General features: G+C 49.2%; 12 protein-coding genes across 12 annotated transcripts; 6 read left to right on the forward strand and 6 right to left on the reverse strand.

Annotated features, from left to right (window-relative positions):
- Window positions 1-113: 113 nt before the first annotated feature.
- PENARI_c003G00296 (amidohydrolase) lies at window positions 114-1723 on the reverse strand (the record flags this gene model as incomplete). Its single annotated transcript, XM_022628017.1, has 5 exons — window positions 114-624; window positions 687-740; window positions 793-999; window positions 1057-1301; window positions 1352-1723. The coding sequence occupies 5 exons, from the start codon at window positions 1721-1723 to the stop codon at window positions 114-116; spliced, it is 1389 nt and encodes a 462-aa protein (XP_022491298.1).
- Window positions 1724-2601: 878 nt separating this feature from the next.
- PENARI_c003G12126 (uncharacterized protein) lies at window positions 2602-4494 on the reverse strand (the record flags this gene model as incomplete). Its single annotated transcript, XM_022628838.1, has 5 exons — window positions 2602-2843; window positions 2965-3176; window positions 3227-3745; window positions 3795-4072; window positions 4129-4494. The coding sequence occupies 5 exons, from the start codon at window positions 4492-4494 to the stop codon at window positions 2602-2604; spliced, it is 1617 nt and encodes a 538-aa protein (XP_022491474.1).
- A 629-nt stretch (window positions 4495-5123) lies between these two features.
- On the forward strand, window positions 5124-6227 carry PENARI_c003G09433 (glycoside hydrolase family 88/105 protein; the record flags this gene model as incomplete). The annotated part of the gene is made up of 1 exon (XM_022628662.1): window positions 5124-6227. One exon carries the CDS (start codon window positions 5124-5126, stop codon window positions 6225-6227), a length of 1104 nt encoding a protein of 367 aa, XP_022492133.1.
- Window positions 6228-6469: 242 nt separating this feature from the next.
- On the reverse strand, window positions 6470-6909 carry PENARI_c003G04999 (uncharacterized protein; the record flags this gene model as incomplete). The annotated part of the gene is made up of 2 exons (XM_022628350.1): window positions 6470-6535; window positions 6592-6909. The coding sequence occupies 2 exons, from the start codon at window positions 6907-6909 to the stop codon at window positions 6470-6472; spliced, it is 384 nt and encodes a 127-aa protein (XP_022491292.1).
- A 1939-nt stretch (window positions 6910-8848) lies between these two features.
- PENARI_c003G10123 (aldehyde dehydrogenase family protein) lies at window positions 8849-10341 on the forward strand (the record flags this gene model as incomplete). The annotated part of the gene is made up of 2 exons (XM_022628710.1): window positions 8849-8878; window positions 8935-10341. 2 exons carry the CDS (start codon window positions 8849-8851, stop codon window positions 10339-10341), a joined length of 1437 nt encoding a protein of 478 aa, XP_022491586.1.
- Window positions 10342-11256: 915 nt separating this feature from the next.
- PENARI_c003G06465 (uncharacterized protein) lies at window positions 11257-12741 on the reverse strand (the record flags this gene model as incomplete). Its single annotated transcript, XM_022628449.1, has 2 exons — window positions 11257-11915; window positions 11979-12741. 2 exons carry the CDS (start codon window positions 12739-12741, stop codon window positions 11257-11259), a joined length of 1422 nt encoding a protein of 473 aa, XP_022492077.1.
- Window positions 12742-13281: 540 nt separating this feature from the next.
- Window positions 13282-13895, forward strand: PENARI_c003G03360 (uncharacterized protein; the record flags this gene model as incomplete). The annotated part of the gene is made up of 3 exons (XM_022628229.1): window positions 13282-13379; window positions 13442-13537; window positions 13601-13895. 3 exons carry the CDS (start codon window positions 13282-13284, stop codon window positions 13893-13895), a joined length of 489 nt encoding a protein of 162 aa, XP_022491572.1.
- A 783-nt stretch (window positions 13896-14678) lies between these two features.
- Window positions 14679-15186, reverse strand: PENARI_c003G06483 (GNAT family N-acetyltransferase; the record flags this gene model as incomplete). The annotated part of the gene is made up of 2 exons (XM_022628450.1): window positions 14679-14898; window positions 15038-15186. 2 exons carry the CDS (start codon window positions 15184-15186, stop codon window positions 14679-14681), a joined length of 369 nt encoding a protein of 122 aa, XP_022491609.1.
- A 294-nt stretch (window positions 15187-15480) lies between these two features.
- On the reverse strand, window positions 15481-16870 carry PENARI_c003G02574 (putative endo-1,4-beta-glucanase; the record flags this gene model as incomplete). Its single annotated transcript, XM_022628171.1, has 4 exons — window positions 15481-15873; window positions 15937-16111; window positions 16165-16516; window positions 16591-16870. The coding sequence occupies 4 exons, from the start codon at window positions 16868-16870 to the stop codon at window positions 15481-15483; spliced, it is 1200 nt and encodes a 399-aa protein (XP_022491400.1).
- A 1213-nt stretch (window positions 16871-18083) lies between these two features.
- PENARI_c003G02110 (cobalamin-independent methionine synthase II family protein) lies at window positions 18084-19379 on the forward strand (the record flags this gene model as incomplete). Its single annotated transcript, XM_022628150.1, has 2 exons — window positions 18084-18566; window positions 18654-19379. The coding sequence occupies 2 exons, from the start codon at window positions 18084-18086 to the stop codon at window positions 19377-19379; spliced, it is 1209 nt and encodes a 402-aa protein (XP_022491494.1).
- A 414-nt stretch (window positions 19380-19793) lies between these two features.
- Window positions 19794-20792, forward strand: PENARI_c003G04987 (5'/3'-nucleotidase SurE; the record flags this gene model as incomplete). Its single annotated transcript, XM_022628348.1, has 3 exons — window positions 19794-19965; window positions 20013-20107; window positions 20169-20792. The coding sequence occupies 3 exons, from the start codon at window positions 19794-19796 to the stop codon at window positions 20790-20792; spliced, it is 891 nt and encodes a 296-aa protein (XP_022491726.1).
- Window positions 20793-21297: 505 nt separating this feature from the next.
- PENARI_c003G06844 (NPP1 family protein) lies at window positions 21298-22211 on the forward strand (the record flags this gene model as incomplete). The annotated part of the gene is made up of 4 exons (XM_022628477.1): window positions 21298-21521; window positions 21583-21647; window positions 21717-22043; window positions 22111-22211. 4 exons carry the CDS (start codon window positions 21298-21300, stop codon window positions 22209-22211), a joined length of 717 nt encoding a protein of 238 aa, XP_022491667.1.
- Between the last annotated feature and the right edge of the window lie 560 nt (window positions 22212-22771).

Consider the following 22771-nt stretch of genomic DNA (forward strand, 5'->3'; position numbering starts at 1 on the left):
TCAATCGATCTACGTAGACACAAAGCAACGAAAGCAATAAGTCAAACGAGCTATCCCACCTACCTTTACCTGTACCCGAAACATGGGCATTCCCTAATCGAGAACTTAATGCTTCACTCCACAGGCCAGATAGGCTGAACCCGGCCATCCAAACCAGCCCGCTTCACAACCTCTTTGCTCCTCTTCTGCGCCTCACGCACAATCTCTTGCTCATCCATGGTAACAAGCTCTCCATTATTCACGACAACCTTTCCATCAACAACAACAAGCTCAACATCCCGCCCAGTAGCAGTATACACAACCGCACTGACAGGGTTGAACCAAGGCTGCAAGTGGATTTTCCGCATATCGATAGCGACAAAGTCAGCCTTCTTCCCGATGTTGAGACTGCCGATTTTGTCATCAAGACCTAGAGCCTTGGCGCCGTTGATAGTCGCCATTTCCAGGACGGATTCGGCAGGGACGACGGTTGGGTCTTGAGTTGCGCCTTTGTGGATGATTGCTGCGAGCTTCATCTCTTGGAGGAGATCGCACGTGTTGTTGCATGGGGCTCCGTCTGTTCCTAGGCCGATGTTTACCTTTGCACGCTGGAGATCGGGGACTCTGCATAATCCAGATGCGAGCCTTGAAAATGATATTATTAGCACCGGTACGATATAGGACATTTTAGATACTGCAGTACTCACTTTGCATTGGATGTCGGGCAATGGGCGACGTGGGTTCCCGAGGCAGCGAGAAGTCTTCATGTTCTTAGCAACCATCTTGTCACTCTTTTCATTCGGGGTAACTTACTTGATATCCGAATCGTCCAGATGGACCATGTGAGCGAGAACGGTGGACTCACCCAGCAGACCAACCGAGTCGCAATACGACATAGGGGTATGCGAGACCGAGGCGAAGAAGTCGCGGTCGGCCTTCACCTCGGCGCAATGCATAGTGATCGGAATGCCTTTCTCTTTGGAGATAGTAGTCATCTCCTTGTACAGAGCATCGGAAACTCTGCTCAAATTAGCAACTGGCACACAAAGAATCACATAGCCATTGGATTCATCATACCCGCCAGGCGTCCTAGCCCCAAACCAGACACAAATCCGATCATTGGCAGCCCCATTCCACTTCTCCCACATATCGACCGTCCCCAAAAGCGACATCTCACGGTCCTCAACGAGACCAGGATGCATAGCCCAAGCATCATCCTTAGCATACCTAGGAATATCCATAACAATTTTGCCCAGACATCCCCGAATCCCACTCTCCTCAACAGCCCGAGCAAGCCCATCAAACCCGTACCGATCAGCGAACTGCGCGAAATCAGTCGAACAACAGGGATTTCTAAAGGGGTGATAATTACCATGCTCTCCAAGAAACAAGTCGTACCAGACTTGAGCATCTCCCCAATACTCAATCGCGCGGCGGCATACCCATCCTCCGCCGTGAAGTTGCCCTGCAGAACCCAGATCCGCTCGCAGAGCCAGGAAACGAGTTCCAGGTCATCGGCTGTACCGCGTAGCAGGGTTTGCGCCGTGTGCATGTGCGTCGAGATCAATCCCGGCACGATGATCCGACCGGTTAGGTCTGTTTCTTCTTCGTTGGGGTATTTTTCCTTTAGATCTTTTGTTTTGCCAATATCGGCTATTTTGTCGGCGACTACGTGGATTGCGCCGTCTTCGAATATGGTACGGTTTGAGTCCATTGTCACGATTGTTGCGTGTGTGTATAGCATGTTGGGTGGTGTTGGGTGGTTCTTGATGAAGGGGGTTGCTGGGTTAGTGTTTTGGGGTTTTCTTAATCACAGACTTGATTGTTTGAATGTCGATGTGGATTCTCGGTGGGATTTATCAATTGGATTGACTGACTGTCACGTACTTTGGGGGAATTGCAAGTTGAGGCGGAGACCGCCGATAGGCGATCCGCAATTGAGGGGATTTGATAAGATATCTCCCGAACTTTCCTATTGTATTATTGTTCTAGGATGCTAATTGCTTCTGACGTCTGTATTTCCTTGAGGGGTAGCTAGAAGTTATGTAAAATTTTTAGCCAATCTCAATTCTTGTGGAGAATTCCAGGGTCTTGTGTGAAATCTCGTTATGCTAAGTGTGGGGTACAGGATAGGGTACTAAATGAGAAGAGAAGACAAAATAAAGGAAAAGAAGCACTTGTTAGACCCGTACCATTGATCTAAGTGACATAGGCATGGAGAAGACCAGGAAATTAGATTGGTAAGGCGTACCATAGAGTCTACGATGCTTTACGAAGTACACAGGGGTCACAAATGTGTGCACAGCGCCAGGAAGTATTGGACAGTTCCTACACGAAAGCCTGGAAGTGAGTATAGCGTTTTATGCATTGTTTTGGCCCTACTTTGGCCTCTCACTTTTCACCTCTTTTTCGCCCATTTTGGAGTGCCTCGGGTTAATCGTATAGATTGTAAAAAGGCGGGGCCGAGAGGACTATGGCCTATGACAGTACCCCCGAAAACGACCAGACCGATATCGGCAAGCCTGTACATCATAGCATTTGACCCAGAAAAAAACAGTAAAAATCATCCATATAACCCCAGACTGCCACATATATCGATCCCAAACAAATTATCAAAGGTATCTAATAAACATATCGGAAGTTCATGTTCTCCTGATCTGTCTTATCCTCGAAAGCGTGGATCAGGTTAGGATCAGCAGCACTAAGTCCAGACTCAGCCAAGAGCTTATCCTTCTTGGCGTTCTGGCGCTTGAGATAGAACCGGAGGTAGATGACAGCGGAGACCATGCAGGAGTAGCAGGCGAGGTGGACACTCCAGGCAATGTGGTACCGCGGGGCATCTCTGTCAAGGAATACTTGAGGGCCTGGGTATCGTTAGTATAATTCAGACCATCTGTGACCTGAGGCACTCGAATATGGGCAAAAGATAATAGGCGACAAAAGAGAGACCAAAATAGGGATCCTTGGAAAGGAATAGTAGCTTACCAATTGCATTTCCAGCGGCCCACGAGATGAAGGTTGCTGCAACAACGGTGGCCTTCTTGGTTTGTCCGGCGATGTTTCGGGAGACCATTGACAAGGTGAGGGTCTGAGCTGACCAGAAAGACATTGTGATGTAGTAACTGATGAGAAGGCCGACCTTGGTGGATAGGGTGGTGTTCTTAACGGTCATCAAGACGATTGTTCCAATGAACGATCTGTAACACGTTAGTATGTATTCAGCGGAAGCAAAGAGGGAGGAACATACGGAATGATGAAACCCAGCATCACTAGCAAGTTCTGGTTGTACTTCTTGACCAACCAAGCAGACGACAACAGAATGACAATAATATATGCACCCAGCACCATAGCAAGCAACTGAGTCTGCAGGGTAGTAAACTTGAAACTCTTGATGATGATAGTGAAGAATGCACCGAGTCCACTAGTAGGAAGCGTCGTGAACATCTGCACGGCACAGTAGCACCACATCTGAGGATCACGTAGGGCCTCCCACATCTGATACGCACGGAACTGTCTGTTCTGGATACCAGTCTGGTTGGAACGCAGACGCTCGACCATGAGGCGCTTGTCCTCCTCGGTGAAGCACTTCGCACGCATGGGCGAATCGGGCATGTACCAGATGACGAAGAGTCCCCAGATTACGGAGATGCATCCGTAGGTGAGGAAAAGGGCTTGCCAGGACTTGATGACTTTGTCTGCGCCAATTAGGGTGAAGCAGTAGGCCAGGAGACCGCCGACGATCTGTTGGGCACCGTTCATCATGTACCTAATTCAGTTAGATGATGATCAATCTTTTGCTCGTGCTTTTAACGTACCAGTATGTCACGGTAGCTGCTTGCTCCTCTCTTTTATACCACATGGATGACAGTGTAACGAAGATAGGCTGACAACAGGCCTCAAAGATACCTAGCAAGGTACGGACTGTGACCAATCCGGCGAAGTTGTGGCAAGCAGCGTGAAGGGCCAGAATCGTACCCCAGAGGCAAATGTTGATACCAAGGTACTTGCCAATTGGGACTCGTTGGATGATCCAGTTGGTCGGGTATTCGACCGTGAGAACAGCGATGTAAATACAGGTAGTCAACCAGGAGTACTAATTCAACGAGCAAGTTAGGATAGTAAGCCGAATGCATGCTCAAATCCACATACCTTTTGTCCATTCTCCAAGTGTGCATCCGTCTTGATGCCCATGATAGCAGAGAAAGACATGGTTCCCTTATCCAAAGCTTGCAGGAAATACGTGCAGATCATAATGACCAGAACACGACGATCAATCAAACGCTTGAGACGCTTGTCGGTCTCTGCATCAATTTCCACCGCCACATCAGCAGCATATGCTCGAATTTCCTTGTCGACACGGCTAACATCCATGTTATCCTTCCGCAAGTCATCGCCTGAGAGAACCTGCTCGACATGGGAAATGTCCTGCTTGCTCTGGTACTCGCCCATCTCGACCTGATGTTGAACGGGAGCAGTCTCAATCCCCTGGTAGGGTTGATCCTTGCCTTCAGCCATGATGAAAGAATATTTAGTGTACCAAGGCAGTACACGGGGTATAGGGACACTGGGATTCCAGAAGGAGCCAGTCCTCCTTATAATGGCGGCACCGTTTCGCCCGGACCGTGCATACTTCTATCCTAACCACATTCAACACATTAGCCGAGAAGGTTAAATAGTGATGTGGCTTGAATTTGCTTTCACCATACTTTCAACCGTAATTCAAGCACGGTGGCTGTCGGTGTCTTTCCCCGGAATTGCTTGGCAAGGGATAGACTAAGGTTCCCCGCTGGAGAGTCCGGGGAAGCACTTCCCGAGCTGAGAACCTTGCGACTCGCTTAAGCGGGTGGAGACTGCGGCAATCCCCATTGACGAGTCTCCAGTGGCCGTTTGATGGTCTCCGAGACACGTGAAGGGGCAACGACTCGGGCATCTCTCACCCGAAAGGAGCTTGGCTCGCGCGGGGAAGAGATGTGGCGCGCAACTCCACAGCTCATTAGTGGAAGAACTCTTTAACACCAGCAGTTATTAGGACTCCCGGGCCTGGCGTTCAGCTTTTTTTTATTTCGCGCCCGTCAATGAGAAAACACTTGGCAGTCTGATTCGTCAGTCAATAAACACATTCACCAACACCCCAACATCTCACCATGGCGTCTCCCAAACCCTCGGGCCCTGAAATCCACAAGGCCGTCAACCTACTAATCGACAACTTGGTCAACATCAAAGACGAAACGGGCAAATTCCTCCTTCCGCTCCCAGACGGACGCATCATCGACACCAAGTCATGGCACGGCTGGGAATGGACTCACGGCATCGGCCTGTACGGCGTGTGGAAGTACTACGAGCTGACAGGTGACGAAAGATTACTGAAGATAATCGAAGACTGGTTCGCCGCCCGATTCGCAGAAGGCGGAACAACAAAGAACATCAACACCATGGCAGTCTTCCTCACACTGGCATACGTCTACGAGAAAACCGGCAATGTCACATATCTCCCCTGGCTCGACGCCTGGGCTGAATGGGCCATGCACGAACTGCCTCGCACGCGCTACGGGGGTATGCAGCATATCACATATATCACGGAGAACTACCAGCAACTCTGGGATGATACTTTGATGATGACCGTCATGCCGCTGGCGAAGATCGGCAAGCTCCTCAACAGACCGGAATACATTGAGGAGGCCAAGAAGCAGTTCCTTACTCATATCAAGTATCTGTTTGATACCAAGACCGGTCTGTGGTTCCACGGATGGACTTTTGAAGATGGTGGTCACAATTTCGCCGATGCGCGCTGGGCTCGTGGAAACAGCTGGGTGACAATTGTCATTCCGGAGATCATTGAGTTGCTCGACTTGCAGCCCAATGACCCTATTCGTCTCCACTTGATTGATACCCTTGAAGCCCAGTGCGAGGCCCTCCTGCGTCTGCAGTCTCCGTCCGGCGCGTGGCACACTCTCCTCGACCACCCTGATTCATACGTCGAGGCATCTGCAACTGCTGGATTTGCCTATGGCATCCTCAAAGCTGTTCGAAAACGCTACATTGGCCCCCAGTACCGCGCCGTGGCAGAGAAGGCCATCATTGCTGTGATGGGCCATATAGATGAGCGGGGTGAATTACAGAATACTAGCTTCGGTACTGGGATGGGTGACTGCCTTGACTTTTATAAGCAGATTCCGTTGACGTCTATGCCTTATGGTCAGGCTATGGCCATTATGGCTTTGGGTGAGGCCTTGCGTGGTCTGCTATGAGTGATGCTTGATTGGTTGAGTTACGTTTTTGTATCATGACTTGCCTCATAGAAGTGTATATAGTTGTTACTTAGATAGATGACGGTTCATAGATAATGAAATCAAGATTGATGAAATATGTACAGTTTGCATAGGTAAAGGACTTCAGCCTGGCGGGGATTCAAATCATATTATACATTTAAGCAAAAAGGGATATCCATACTCTGCTTCATAGCTCGTGATGTTGTGTTGTACAGCGTAACTTAGTAGACACGATGAGCGCGACTTCCACGTCCATCCGTGCCATGCATGCGACGGGTTCCGGCAGCCTGGATCCGATACATGTTAGCTTTGTTCACAAGTTACTAAGTGGAATTGCTCTCACCTTGACAGCTGGACGGTGTGTCAACGACCCCTTCAACTTCAACATGGCACCCGAGACCTTGTCACCGAGACTTGCCTTGCGGCGGTGGTGGTGGGTAGGTGCGGTACGGGTGGTTGTTGCTCCATAGCCACGTCCATGGTGACCGTGATGACCGTGGTGACCATGTGTGGAATGCGTGGCATGCGTGGCATGTGTGTTGGGTTGGACGGTGGTTGTAGTCTTGACAGTGCGCGATCTCGCATTGCGTCCCTTGAGACGGGTCATCAATGTTGGTTTGCTGGTACGAGTGACAGTAGCATTGCGACGGCGGTGAAACATTTTGATATATTGGAGATGGATCTCAGGATCTTAAAATGATAAAGTTGGTAGAAGGATATATAGTGCTTGTTGATTGTGTTGGTTGAATATATATTTCGAATCCCCCACCGGCCAACAAGCTCTTTAAATAAACAAATCTCACTCATCACACAGCGTGTAACCTGCTCTCTGCTCAACGTACGCCAAGCACCAAGTTGCCTTCCAACAAGAGAGATAAGAATTGTTGACAGAAGAGGCGCTCAACCGGGACGTCATCCGAAGGACGATCATCGTGAATATACCCACTCAGCACACTGTCGCCACCATGCAAGGGTCTTGCTAGAAATAGCTACACAAGCTATTGGTAGGCTGCTAGTCGTGATCGACATGGATTGCAGGGATATAAATTAAAACTACGTGTGGATGATGGCCGTTGGAAAGTATGGGATGATGTCATATGTCATGCTGGTCTGTGCTTACAAAGAGTGCTTCTTCTTTCTTCTTCTCTTCTACACACATATCTACCCAAGCAGGTTGGCGTAGCCGAGACAGCTGTTCGAGAGTAACACCGTGAAATGGAACACTTGTCTCAGCGGAAGCTCGATGATGCCTTCGGTGTGATAGCGTCACACATCCGCGGTGCGACCTCAGCTTGGCGGCGACCATGTTTAGATAACTCTCAGATTTGATTGTGATCACTCGATTGGGGGACCTTCTTTCACGAACTGATAAAGACGATATACCAGTGAACGGAAAGCGCAGTCCAGCTTGGACCCATTGTCGAAGAGCTTACCTGCAGTAAGCAGCCACATGCCTGCGTGGCATGGCTAAACAAGTACCGCTTTGACATGCGCAGTGTCTGGAATGCCGAAGCAGCACACCAATTCACTTGGTATTGGGATTACGAAGCAGACAAAGATTACAAATGGACTCACTCCTGAGAATCCCTGCCCCCCGCACTTTGCCAAGGTCCCAGTAAGCTCGATTGGGGTTAAGCATCGTGAGTGGTGCTGAAGATAGCCATGCATTTAACGTATTTCAGTGGGCCACACAAGCGAGTGGGCCACCTACCGCGAATCGCGTCAATTTAAATGCATTTATCTCAACCAAAACGCTATTAAATCCAATGAGCTAAAAATGAGGTCTATCTGGACAGGCATTTCTCTTATGACCTTGAATTCCACATTCTCCGCACTTCGGTAAGGCCCTCGGACGTGGCTGTAAATATGCGTCTTGCCTCACAGGATACTTCTGCTAAAACTGCTTACTCCGGCTGCATTACTAAGGTAGAGACCTCTAAAACTGAGGATTGGATGCCTTTTCACGAAGTTTGTACCCAATTCTCGCCGACCGAATGAACCGGGGTAGATCCACGCGACGCGAGTAATAAATCTGCCATTTCTCGTACGAAAGAAGGTCGAGAGGGTGCTCCACGAGAGTCTATAGAGAGAATCCATTTTTGAAGAGATTCCTCAACTTCTGTCAATTTATGGCTATTTGCGCGTGTAAGGCGGCGTTGTAAGGTTGAACGGGCCACTTGAAAGTGACGTACTGCTTCGCGTATAGAAGTGATTTCTTGCTTCTTAATAGCCTGGATAGCTAATAAGACCCTACCCTCCTGCTCTACTAAATTTCGAGAGGATTGAGTACGAATTGGTGGCATGGCAGGTGGTTGAAGAAGGAAGGTCTAACTTATTGACGGTTTCGCGGTAGGTGGCCCGCTCGCTTGTGTGGCCCACTCGCATGTGGAATACGTTACCATTTCTGGGCATAGTACAGCTTTACGTGGCTTGGACTCTGCAGCAGGATCCGATGCTACTTGTCGTATTCGGGAGTGTATCGCGGGGTGCAAATAATGTTATAAAGTCAGCCTCAATCCGTGAGATTCAACTTCTTCACTAGTCTCCCGTTTTGAATATCAAATATTAAAGATACACAATCTGGAACTTAATCTGCCAACATGACGGTATCCGAGCCATTGGACTTTACAGTAAGCCTCTCACACGCGCTTACTCAAGAGCTGTCTACTAACCTATATCGCAACAGACCTATTTCAATGTCATTAACAACCAACTGACTTCGACTTCACAAACACGACACGGAGTCAACCCCGCCAACACTCAACCCAACCCACCCGTCCCAGTCTCAACCCAAGATGATCTTGACAAGGCTGTGAAATCCGCCAGAGCAGCCTTCAAGTCCTGGTCCAAGACATCCTTCGATGAGCGTCGAAAAGCCCTGCTCGCCTGGGCCGATGCTATCGACGCCAATGCAGACGGCTTCGCAAAGACCCTAACAATGGAGCAGGGCAAGCCTTTGACACAAGCAACCGTCGAAGTTGGATTGACGGGCATCTGGACCCGCGGCCTTAGCTCAATCGAAATCAAGGGGAATGTCATCGAAGAAACCGATGATCGTAAGGTCATTCAGCGTTATACACCAATGGGCGTGGTGGGGGCCATCGTCCCCTGGAACTACCCCGTTCTGCTGGCCGTGGGCAAGATCGTTTCTGCTGTGTATACCGGAAACACCGTTATCGTGAAACCGTCTCCATTCACACCATACTGTGACTTGAAACTTGTGGAGTTGGCAACCCGATTCTTCCCCCCTGGAGTTGTGCAGTGTCTCAGCGGTGACGACTCCCTCGGCCCCATGGTCACCGAACACCCAGGCATCGACAAGATCAGTTTCACCGGCTCGATCATAACAGGAAAGCGGGTGATGGCATCCTGCGCGAGGACACTCAAGCGAGTAACCCTCGAACTAGGCGGAAACGACCCCGCAATCATCTGCGAAGACGTCGATATCGACACCATAATCCCAAAGATCGGTAACCTCTCCTACCTCTGCAGTTCCCAAATCTGCATGATGATCAAGCGACTCTACGTCCACGAAAAGATCTACGACGAATTCCTCGACAAGCTAGTCACATTCGTGAAAACATTGAAGGTGGGCGAAGGCACCGAATCAGACGTCTTCTTCGGACCCGTCCAGAATGAAATGCAATTCAAAAAAGCCAAAGATCTCTTCAGCTCGATCACAACGGAGAATCTCAAGGCTGCCCTAGGTGGATCCATCGAATCGTCCCCTGGATATTTCATTCACCCCACTATCATCGATAATCCCCCCGAATTATCGCGAGTCGTGCAAGAGGAGGCTTTCGCGCCTATTCTACCTATTATGAAATGGTCCGATGAGGATGACGTGGTTGAGCGTGCGAATGCGTTGGAGACTGGCTTGGGGTCGTCGGTTTGGTCGAAGGATTTCGAGAGGGCTACTCGCATTGCGGATCAGCTTCAGTCTGGCTCTGTTTGGGTTAATAACCACTTTGATCTCTTGCCTACTGCGCCGTTTGGTGGGCATAAGCAGAGTGGTTTGGGTGTTGAATGGGGTTTGACTGGGTTGCTTGGGTATTGTAATTCGCAGACTCAGTGGCTTAAGAAGAGCTTTTAGGTTGGGGTTTGTGGTATATAGCTGGCTCTGCCAATTCGATGGTTTATTGTGTAGTTCCATGGCTTTGGTGACTGATCCGGACATGTATATCTGGTTAATTCACGGGGTCTTCGTTGTCCCTTCTTCACAACCTTCAAATCTCCTTTGGATCTGCATAGCTATCCGCACTTTTGCACGTAGCAGATGGGGGAAGGTGTGGGCCAAGTCAAGCTTATGCCGCGGACTGTGGTGGGGATGGGTGGCTGTGTGTATCTATCGAGTGATGTGTTCGCTGGAGGCTGAGTTAGTGCGTGGTGAGAGATACCCATTGCAGGGATGCTGCTGGTAATACCTTATGCCTTGGCTTGGGCAGCGATTATATTCGAGAGTGCGTTCAGCCATCAGCCGCGGAAGTTGGAAACAGCATTGAAGTACTCATGCTGCAGAGGGTTGAATACATAACAGAATATTTTGACGATGATGGGCTATGAGATTAAATGGAAAAGTAACCAGCCCGGGTATACTCTTCGAAATAGAAAAGAATGTTTACATTACACCGCACTCGGCAGCAATTGAGAAGGGAGCTCATTAGTTCCATTTCGCTTTGATGAAAAGGTGTATTTTCATAAGTTTGAACAAATAGAAATGGAAAAGCAAAGAGGCTCGGGCTGCGGTGCTGCGATCCGGTCCTTCTCCTTGGGAGCCAAAGCTCAGCGCTCTCTTGAAAGACGTAACAAAGTTGTCAACAAAATAAAAGCCGTAACCCATAGCGTATGCCCATACCTAAGTACGCGAGAGTCTAGAGACACACTATGGATGCGACCAACCAGGGTATCAGGCGCGTAAACAGGTTGAAAGGTAAGAAGAAACGAGGGCCGGGGGAAATCAAGTGAAAACAGCAGTGTAGCAAGTGCACATGAAATCGAGGATCGAGCTTCAACAGTGATAGATCTCCAAGATAGCTTTGAACGAAGGGTCCTGCAGGAGCTGTGTTGCGGTCAGACGTTCCTCGGGGGAAAAAGTAAACATTCGAGTCATGAGAGAGCGTGCATGTTCCCGCTCGATTGGATCAGCATCTGGTAGATCCGTTTCAATTGTTGATGCAAGCGAAAACTCTGGATCAGGACGTCGATCTTGATCGTACCAGGAGTCCTCGGCGTCGGTGCAAAGGCCCTTCCAATGGCGGGGAAGTGGGCCTAAAGAATTGACCAGGCCAAATAAGGCGCCACGCCCAAGGTGAGGGAAAGGGTGAAAACCGGTGTAAAGCTCTGCAAAGAGAATCATGTAACTCCACATGTCGCAGGCGAAGCTTGGATCCTGGTTATGGAGCCGCTCTGGGGAGCAATGCAGATCAGGCGGAAAGCCCTCTTTAGGCTCGTCATCAATCTTCATTGCTAGACCAAAGTCCGCGAGATAGAAATCTTCTGTGCGTAGATCACTCGGGACTTCAATCTCATTAACAAGCTCTCCTTCCTTCCAGAGGTCCCTACACGGTATGGCTTTCTTGAATGGCCGACCGAGTGCTTTATATTTGGCGCTTCGTGTGAGGCCACGAAGAGAAGCCATCCCCCACATACAGTTCCTATCAGTCAAATCTGTAAAGTAGTTAGTTGAATGCCAGCCAGTAGTTGGCATACTTCATGTTATGGGCCACTCACCCCGGTGAACAATTCCAGCCTTGTGCAGGCTTTCCAAGGCCATCAGTAGTTGCTTGGCGGCTGACATTCGAGAGGAGAAAGGGATGCGATCTCGATAATAAAAGTCCATAGACGGGCCTCTCAAGGGTAACACGAGAACTCTGTGATCACATTCATTTCCGGGTAATAGGAAAGTTGCCAGGTATGTCACAAGATGGGACGGATCCTGGACATTTCGATTGATTTCATCGTGGATGCTGATTTCGCTATCTCCTGATTCACCTGAACACATAACTTTGAGGGCGACATCTGTCTCGTCCTGAAGGTCGTATGCCATCCAAACAGTGGAGAATCCGCCATGCCCAAGCTTATTTTCGACACGGTATCTCTCATTTAACACTTCCCCAACGCAAACGGGATAAAAGACATGTGGGTTGTCCTTCGGATCGTAGTTGTCCTCGGACTCAGCGTTGATACGACATCGTTCCCGCGAAGTGCGTGCAAAGTCACCGAAGTCTTCCGGATCAGAGTATGTATTGTTGCTTGTATCTGCATCTGCATCTGTGTTGGGTGAAGTAGCCGTTGGAAAGTCGTTGGTTTCATATGTCTTCCAGGGCACGTCAAGCCATTGAATTTGGACATCGTCGTCCGAGTTCGCAATATCACTGAAGCTTGCCCCATCATCTTCCGCGGAGCTCTGTGGGATTGTTGTCGTTTCTGTCTCATTTGGGATATCATTAACATCATTTCCACTCCGCTCCATCGGAGGGGAGTCTGCATCCATGTCGGATGGGTTGATCGTGGGATTGTCCATGGAGCAAGCCGTGCTGTCGTGAGATGGTTGGCCACGAAAAGTGCCTGAAGGGGGGAGGAGGATGGATGAGAAACAAAGGATGTCCCAAAAATCAAAACGGGTGGTTGTTTGGCCAATCTCATGTGACCGTATATGACCTCTGAAGCTGCCTTCCTGATCAGGCAATTGACAAACATCGTCTTGATCCTCAGCTGTCGCTTTATTTTTACCCTCTGCTTTAGCCATTGTTGGGCGTTAAATAGTATGGTTATATTGGATATTATCGTATTCATTATAGTTACTGAATAGACTATTAAGAACAATACTGAATACAATATACTATTGAAGATGAGCTATATTGTCGATTCGCGAGTGCTCACTTTCAAACTTGGACTTTATATATGATCTTGAGTCCCCTTTCTCTCGCTTTCTCTCTTTCCTTCTTCAATCTTACCCATCACCGTCGACATTCATTGGCATTTCTTCTATCATTCTCAAGATTTCATCAAACGTTTTATCATTCCTTCAATCATGGATGATCCGTATTGGGATCCGTACTGGGCCACCGAACTCCGCGGCGACCAGATCGACTACCCTAACAGTCTCCCCGCCAATATACTTCTGGATTTGTCCGAGCCATCGAGCTAGAATGGGACCCCAAGGCTGAAAGCAGCCTGAATCGAGCAGTCAGAACATATCGCATTCGTTATGAGAAGCTCAAGGCTATGACCGAACATTACGCATACCAAGTTGCCGACGAACGCAACAAGAGCTATGTTCTCATTATGTAAGTTATTTCTCCATCGATGGTGGCTTTGTTCAGTATCCTAACATTTGGCTGGTTTCCCAGTGGCTCATTTCACGAAAGCAAGACCACCACCCGCCGAGGCCAGAAAACAACCAAGCCTGACGGCTGTCACTTCACTGTCAACCTGGAGCCTGGTGAGGAATCGGTTCATGTGTACTACAATCTCCACGTTCCCGACAACCGCCAATACGAGTGGGTTGGCCAAAGCGTCGTTCCAGCACTGAAGCAGGGCGAAACGCACCGGCGCATTGACCCCTTGCAATGCAAAGGTCGCTGGGTGTTTGACGGACAGCACATGGTGGACCCTTATGCTCTTGCGTCGGGAAGTCGCCATTGAACTTTCCCAATTCGGGGGCTCAGGCCTCATCGTCCGAACTCGAGGGATGTGTTTGCTTTCCCCAGGTTCGGTTCATGAGCCCATGCCTTCTTCTATTTGACAGTCCTATGTGTTTCCATTCAATATTTTGCTGTTTTCCTATGCGTTTTCTAATATCTGTGTTTCACTCAAGGTAAGGAATTGTAACCCATGGTCAATAGATAGACCTGCCAGTATATAACTCTGGTCCCTTAGATAAATCTGACAGGACAAGGTTCCGACATGTCTGTCTCTTTGGACATATCTCCACCAACCCGCTTTCCCCGGCCAATCAGTCCGAGGAATCTGGAAAAAGAAGTCGGGGGCTCGGGGTTGGAGAACCCGAATGTGGAGAATATGAGGCTTGACAGCTGCTTGCTGATGTGGTGTGCGGCATCCCTTGGGCATTTCTCGACGGGCCGACGGGACATGCTGACCTGTAGCGTGGTTGGATTGGGTGCTCAGGTTTCACGTTGCACGGCCTGTGGCGAGGTCGGCTTCCCCACGCTCGGGATAGTGGACGCCGAGGTAGACCTGGGGGTCATCTGTGGAACTGATACGGAGGTGAATGGGCATTTGTAATGCGATGATTTCAATGTGATGCGCTGATCAGAGACGTTTTTCTTTGCAGAATGTTCTTGATTTCTTGATGTGACTTCCTCGCCAAGCCCGTCTCTACACCTGGGCACCTATATTTACATCTTGTTTTGGCATGGTGTAGTATATCCAATGACGATACTAACATTTGTAGGACTTGCAATTCTATCATTTCAATATCATGCCGAGTGACTCTGGCGCACTCTCCACAAACCCATTCTTCACATACAAAGGTCGACCCGGCCCATCAGCCAACAACGAAACATAAGGCTCGCCATCTGCCGGAGCATCCTGTTTGATCTTCGCGAGCAAAGCCTTGAGAACAGCATCTCCGAGTCCCCTCTTCTGGTGGTCCGGGTGAACGGCCATGTCCGCAATATGGAAATACCTTGATGACATTTAGTTCAGATTCAGGAACAGTCTCAACATATCAAGGACAGTACCAGCCGCCATCTCCTATAATTCTCCCCATGCCAACTGGCTTTGGATCCGAGCCATTCTCTTCAAAGGTGATATAGCATCCATACCAGCTCCCTGTTGGGATTGCTGCAGCCTGGGATGGAGTCTTTGGCGATAATCCTGCAGCGGAGCGGAGATGGACGTATTCAGGGACTGAAGGGAACCCGTCATGAAGAATGTATCCCGGGGGGAGACTTTCCTTATCTGATGAAACCATTTCGACACTTTGCATACGGATCTCAAATGGGCAATGTTGAGTTGAGGTTCTGCGGGGGACCATCCCTGTTTTCTTGGCATAACCAATTGGGGCTCGCTGGGCGGAGATTGCCGCCGTTTCATGGCTCGGATTGCTTAGCGCCTACCACTATACGCCATACACGGAGTTGTCCCATTACACGTTCAATTCCATAATTTCGATGAAAGTATACAATATGCAAACCATTCGCTTGCTTATTTCACGTTTCGAGTATATGGTCCAGCGACAACCCCCTCCGTGCACGTTATACCCCACTCAAGCGGCTGTAGGAACACACTGCGAATAGTAGGGATTCATCGAGGAGCAGGTGGCTTGAGTATTGCAGGCCGTCGCCCCACTCCAGTCGTTTCCTCCGCACTGACCATATACAGACTGGGTCGCGCCGCTTCCTGCAGAAGCGGTGGGTGTGGTGGTACTCGCGTGGATGGTGGTCGAAGTGGTGGTTGCTAGCGTCGTAGGCACCGCAGTTGTGGGATTGACTGTAATGACAGATGAAGTTGTGGATGCGCTGCCTGTCGCAGTAGTTTGGGTTTGGGTTGCAGTGCCTGCACTGCCTGATCCATTGATAGGCGTTCCGGAGGCTGTGATTGCGGATGTTGCTTGTATGATTGAGACTGCACCACTGTACAATGTGGGACCTGGGACGACCTATTGTTCAAGGGGAAGTCGGATCAGCTTTGTGTGGCATGGTGAAAGTGAGAAGAGACTCACGTATGTTGACAGAGAAGTATAGATGTTGACCAAGATGCCGGCATCAGTTGGACTGTACAGTGCGGTACCGAGGACACCGGCTGGAACATCGTTTCCAGATCCAGTAACCTGTAGATTAAAACACTGGGGATAGTTCTGAGCACCTCCCTGCTCGCCAGCGCTGTGGAGGGCAATCCTGGATAGATGAGTCAGTACATGTCATTATCAAGAGCCAGGAAATACACGTACAGCTCATGTCGCAAAACATAGTATCCAGGCACGATAGTGGGAGGAATCTCAACCATCCACGAGGATCCTTGAGCAATAAGTTGGTCGTCACCCCAGGTTCCAGGTACGGTGGTATCATCCACCAGTCCGACACCATCAATCTTAAAGAACTTGAGCGAGGTTTTGTCGACGGTCTCGCAGCCTGCTGAGCCACAGTTTGCCAGGTAATCGATGACCGGGCCGTGGTGTGTCCCAGGCCAGTCAGTCCATTGAAGGAAGACCTTGTCACCCGCAGCTACCACAGCGTGTCCCTTGGCGTTGGTTGCATTGACATGACAGATGATATCGGAGGTAGTATATTGATCTAGGTCTACTGGTCAGAGAATGGTCATACTGTGAGGTCCCGCGCAATACAGGGAAGGTGAGATGGTGCAATAGCATACTTACCTGGCGAGATGAAACCATTGGCGGTATTTGGAGTCCCCCATGCCACGACAGTGGGCGGCGAATCTGTGTAAGGATAACTGTTGATGTCCCAGCCTCCGAATGAGACACCGTTGATCACGATGTTGGTGATATGGCCATGGCCTGCGACCAGCGCAGAGAATAGGGTGTGTGCAAGGAGTGTCTTGTACATTGCTGTGGTAGCGGAGTATGAAAAAGGGCTGTCGAGTTGCAATAGTTTGCCTGGTAGAGTAGACTTGATGTCGACATGGCGGGAGACCATATATATAGGCAAACAAAGAAGTGGGTTCATCTGAGTGCATGTTCTACATCAGGACAGGTCCGGATTCCCAACCGCCATAGAGTGAAACCTGAAAGCCCAAAGAGCGCAACACATGTGAGCCACGGGGCTGTATGCCTGACTCCGTGTCGAGTTAACTTCGGATCCAAGTCCATTGACATTTAATTACAAGGAGTTTGTTCCGAAACAGCCCTAAAAGAAACAGACATGTCAGGCGCCCTTGGCATGTGGTATTTATCCGGTTGAACAGTACTAAGCGGGGCTTCCCAAGCTTTTAACTACGCGGCATTTATTCATATTAAAGTATCTGTACTTCCATTTGGTATTATGAATATGTGGGAAATGGGCAAAAGAACGTCCAAAAAAGTTCCAAAAAACGCCCAAAGAAACAGATGGCAGGCACCCTTTACATATCCAATTTATCTAGATAGGACCGCAATTACATACTGGCTACTCTATCTATTAGTCATGACTTATAGTTTCTTACCTTTAGACGTAGATATAGACAACACCCACAATATTAGAGGGTAAATTATAAGAACAAGCGCTTATTGAGAAACTTCGAGGCAAATGGGGTATCGGCGTATAACTTATGCAGATCAAAAAAGTACACCGATAACTCTCGCCCTCGAGATTCTTGCCGGAGAACTGTTTCCCTCCCATTCCGGATCGTGATATCTTCCTTGACCACTTTGCTAATGAGCCTGTGAGAGGGAAAGAGAGAGCGAGAGAAATAAGAGTAATTATGTAAAGTCCAAGTTACAACTGACCGCTCACGAATAATAATCGACAATACAAGTCATCTTTAATGATATGTTCAGTATCCGTATTGGACTTAGTAGTCCATTCGGTACTTATAATAGGCAGGGAAGTACTAATATAAGTTATACAAAACCTTTGACACACAATAATCGGCAAAAAGGAGGTGACGAAAGACGACGAGGGTGGAGTCCGTCGACTTCCTACAGTAGCGGAGAAGGAAGAATCGATGGGTCGTGAATAGTATCATAATATATAGGACATGAACAAAAAAGCATGCAAAGAAACGTCCAAATAAACCCACTTACAACTCTGTTGTGCGCTCGGGGCTCCCTCACCCCGCTCCTCCCCACATGTACAGTCCATAGTCTGCAGACTATAAAAGCGTCCCCGACGTCATAAGTTCAGATACCCAAGTTCCCAAATTACAATAAATATGTCACCCCCCTTCCGTGCAGAGCAAATCGGCTCTCTCATGCGCCCACCTGATCTTCTAGCTGCACGTTCAGCCGCCGGCGCGACAACCTCATACTCCAAAATCTCAGATGAACTGCATCGCGCAACCGAGGTAGCCATTGGACGGGTTGTCAGCAAGCAAGTAGAGCTAGGAATAAGGCCTATCACGTCAGGGGAATATGGGCGCGACAAGTTCTACTCCGGATTCTTTGAACAGCTCGAAGGAATGCAGGTTGTCAAGGATATCCCTGTTGTAGATGGATTTCGAACAGGGTTTCCCACCGTCACGGTGCTGCAGAGGCTTGGTGTTTCAACGCGGGACTCCGTAGTTGCTGTGGATAAAATACGTCATGTGGAGAGTGCTTACTTGTCCGAATGGAAGGCTTTGAGTGCTCTTCTTCCGCCGGCCAGGTGGAGGGAGTGTAAGTTGACTATGCCACCTATCACTCATATTCATATGCAGGTATGTACATGTACACGTACATAGCTCTTCCTTTTGTGAGGAGATCATGAGTATAGTGTCTGTGCCTCACTGAATCATGCAATGCAGATGGTCGTCGGGACAGCCTACAGCGCAAGCGCATACTCCTGTGATGAGGAATACTTCCAAGATCTAGCAGCAGCCTATGCAGCCGAATGGCAGATCCTGTATGATGGAGGTCTGCGCTCGATTCAAATCGACGACCCATGTCTTCTATTCTTTGTCTCCGAAGAATTCAGATCCGGATGCTCGACCGACGGAGTCGACCCGGACGCCTTGTTGGACCAGTATATCTGGGCACATAACCTCTGCCTCGCTGGAAAGCCGAAAGACCTTCACGTGGGCATTCATCTCTGTCGCGGTAACATGGTCGGATCTACACATATCATAAGCGGCTCGTATGAACGCATCGCCAAAAGGATATTCAGCAGGCTAAACTACGATACTTACTACCTTGAGTATGACACCGAGCGAGCAGGGGACTTTCAACCACTTCGGCATTTGCCTATTGGGAAGAATGTCGTGCTTGGCGTTGTGTCGACCAAGAAGGCTGATTTAGAGGATATCGAGGAAATGGTTGCTCGTGTTTATGCTGCTGCTGAGATTATCGCGCGTGGACAGAATCGCACTGTGGCTGACGTTGTTGATACTTCTCTTGGTGTTAGTCCGCAGTGTGGATTTGCTAGTATGAGCCAAGGAGGGGGCGAGGGGATGTCGATGGACTTGATGTGGAAGAAGTTGGTTCTCGTGAAGGAGTTGGCTCATCGGATCTGGGGTGAGAATCAGGGTGCCTGAGCAGCGGACAGTAACTTGTCGTATCTTCGTCATATTTTACCCAATATTCCAAATTCTTTCTCTTAATTTGCGTTGGTCGAGTATGGGTGGTGTTCTACTGTGAAAGTCGAAAGTATTCAAACATCTCCAGGGCTGGAAGATGTGATCACATAAGCAAATAAGCCTCATCCTGGAATCCTTGAACGTGAACCCAAATGACCGTTGACAGCATGTAATTTATCTCTCTCTCTCCCCTCACATTCAGGGGTTTCGTTTTCACATTCGAACCGAGCAGTTTTGAGTGGAGACAAGTCCACAGCAAGAAGCGTTTGATCACGGCAACGATCGGCGGGTCCGCGTATGAGCCGTGCCATCCGAGATATATAAGACCCGGGTTGTTGCGATCTTCGCGCATCAACGCTCACAGACTTAGCCATGCGGTTTGGCGTTCTTGCCCTTTTGCCCCTGGCAGCTCAGGCGGTCAACATCATCTCATCCAACGACGATGGCTGGGCCGAGGTCAATATCCGCGCAATGTTTGAGTCGCTAGGAGGCGCGGGACATTCAGTTGTGGTATCTGCCCCGGCTGAAAACCAGAGTGGCACGGGTATGTGATGCGCATCCCTAGATTCCGCTGTTATTGACAAATTGCAGGATCCCGACAGAAGACCCCGACAAACTTGACGAAGCCATGCGAGTTCAACAGCTGCCCATCTGGGAGTCCGGCTGTGGGATATAATGCCTCGGAGGTTGGTCTCTCGCCATTCAAACGACGTCCAATTCCGAACATACATACTAACTCAATCAAAGCCTCGCCTCGGCTATGTTAACAGCTACCCAGCAACCTCGATGAAATACGGCATCGAGTCGCGCGCCCCGGAGTTCTTCGATGGGCCCCCAGACCTAGCAGTCGCAGGCCCCAATGTCGGCAACAACATTGGCGTCGCAGTATATTTTTCCGGCACAGCAGGCGCCACCACCTACGCCGCCAGCGCCGGTATCCCCGCAATTGCATTCTCCGGAGCCACCGGATCGCAGACATCCTGGAACGTGTCACGGCCAAACTACAGCGATGTCTACGCCGATCTCGCAACTAACCTCACCAACCACGTTGTAGCCGCTGGAAAGCCGTACCTGCCAGACGGTATCTGGCTAAATGTCAACTTCGGATCAGTCTCTGATTCCAAGTGCACTAACCCACAAGAGTTCTCCTTCGTCCTGTCCCGCATTCATGTCGCTGTCCCGCTCATTACACCCCATGATGTGACCACGTGCGGAGACACCAGACTGCCAAGTGAAATTGATGTCTCTCTGGCCTCAGGGTGCTGGGCGAGTGTTTCAGTTGGCCTGGCAAGCTCGAAGAGCGACGCCAATGCGACGATGCAGGGGGTAGTTTTGCAGAAACTAGGCAATTTGCTGACCTGTCTGCCGTGATTGGCGCGAAAAATTCCACTAGAGCAGGAACGTGCAGCCCAAGTTCCTTCACAATTCCCACGTGTTGTAAATAGCCCTCCTCAGCGTAGTGCAGATAATCATAAGAGAGGTCCCTGTCTGTCCGGGTATATTAAACTCCACCACATAGTTCAAAAATAACCACAGCCTAACTCCATTTAAGTATATCCACGCGTCCGGAGAAAAACAAAGAGATAACGAATCACCACTCATGTCGATCGCACGCCCACCTGAGACATGACCGTCGATCACATCTAATTCCGCAGATGAAAGTGGATCTAACATCCGCGTCTATACTCCATCAGGGCTGAAGACCGGTTCCACCGAACTTCGCTTCTTCCAGCAACCGGACGCTACGGAGATACTATGGAACCATGGCCCGCTCGACGAACGGTGGATATATAAGATAATCGCAGAAGCTTCATGTTTGGGGTATCCTGACATCGCCTTCTTCTGCCTTTGCCTTGCACACGCCAACCCTTACAGTATGATTTCCCATCTGCTTGCTGGGCTCGCAGCCTTCTCTGTGGCGCACGCCTCTCCCCATGCCCTTTCTCGCCGTGGAACTGTCGCGTCTGATGAGATTGTTGGGTTGCCGCAGACTGTGCCCAGTGGGACAGTCGGGGAGGTTTATCTAGCTTACCAGCCGGATTTGTATGTTGTCAATGGATGTGTTCCGTTCCCTGGTGTTGATGCGGCGGGTAATACCAAGTTAGTTGCATTCCTGGTCTTTTATTCATTATTTTGTTGCTCTAACAGAGTATAAAATCAGCGCTGGTCTTAAGCCGACAGGTGGTTCCTCCGATGGTTGTAGCAGCAGCACCGGTCAAATATATGGTGAGCGTCTTCCTAAACACAGATTGTCGAACATGAATCATTCTAAACAACGTTTTTTGTGCTGAATAGTCAGAGCAAGCACCTCAGGCGACTACTACGCCCTAATGTACTCATGGTACTTCCCCAAAGACGAACCATCAACAGGAATCGGCCACCGGCACGACTGGGAAGGCGTCATTGTCTGGCTGAAAGATTCCACGACGATTTCAGCTTCTAACGTCGTCGCTGTTTGTCCTTCTGCTCACGGCGGCTGGGATTGCAGTACTGATGGCTTCACGCTTCATGGCACTGCTTCCCTGATCAAGTATGAGTCTATTTGGCCTGTTGATCATAGTTGTGGTCTTACGAGTACTGTTGGTGGGACTCAGCCACTTGTTGCTTGGGAGTCTATGTCAAGTAAGTCCTTTATTCTGGAGAGGAGTCTTTAGGATATAGTTGCGCTGACGCTTTTTCCTCTTTGTAGCTGTTGTTCAGGATGCGCTGGATACTACAGACTTTGGATCTGGGAATGTTCCGTTCAATGAGAATAACTTTGCTAATAATTTGGCGAATGCTACTTTCTAAGGACTGGTTCCGAGGTGAAGTCGCATGGGAACTTGGACTTTGGTTGGGCGGCCATATTACTTTTGGACTGTGGAAATGTATATACAGCAGGGGTCATAAATGTGTATATACTGCCATGAAGTATTGAACAGTCTCTACGCGAAAGCCTCGAAGCGAGTATACCGTAGCATATATTGTTTCTGCCCTACTTTGGCCTCTCTTTTGTCACCTTTTTCTTTTCTTTTTCTTTTTTTTTTTTTTTGCCTCAGTGTCTGCAAGTTTTCGAGACTTCCTATTAAACTGACCACTATAATTGACCTTGATTTCTCTTCCTCTCTTTCCTTCTTCTCTCACCATCCACCACCAGATGACCAAAGTGGTCATACTGTATGTCTTTGGTAATGTTGATGTCTAGTGTCCTAACATCTAGTGACCTAACAGTGAATTTCTTAGTGGTTCCCTCCATGATTACACTATCTATCATGCCACCAAATTGAAGTCCATGGATATTTCCGTCAGCTTTTCGATCCCGGGTCAACACAAGTCCCGCATATACCTCGAAGTCGACGATCCTCTTACCG

Source organism: Penicillium arizonense (assembly GCF_001773325.1).
Source record: "Penicillium arizonense strain CBS 141311 chromosome Unknown PENARI_contig003, whole genome shotgun sequence".
NCBI classification, from domain to species: domain Eukaryota; kingdom Fungi; phylum Ascomycota; class Eurotiomycetes; order Eurotiales; family Aspergillaceae; genus Penicillium; species Penicillium arizonense.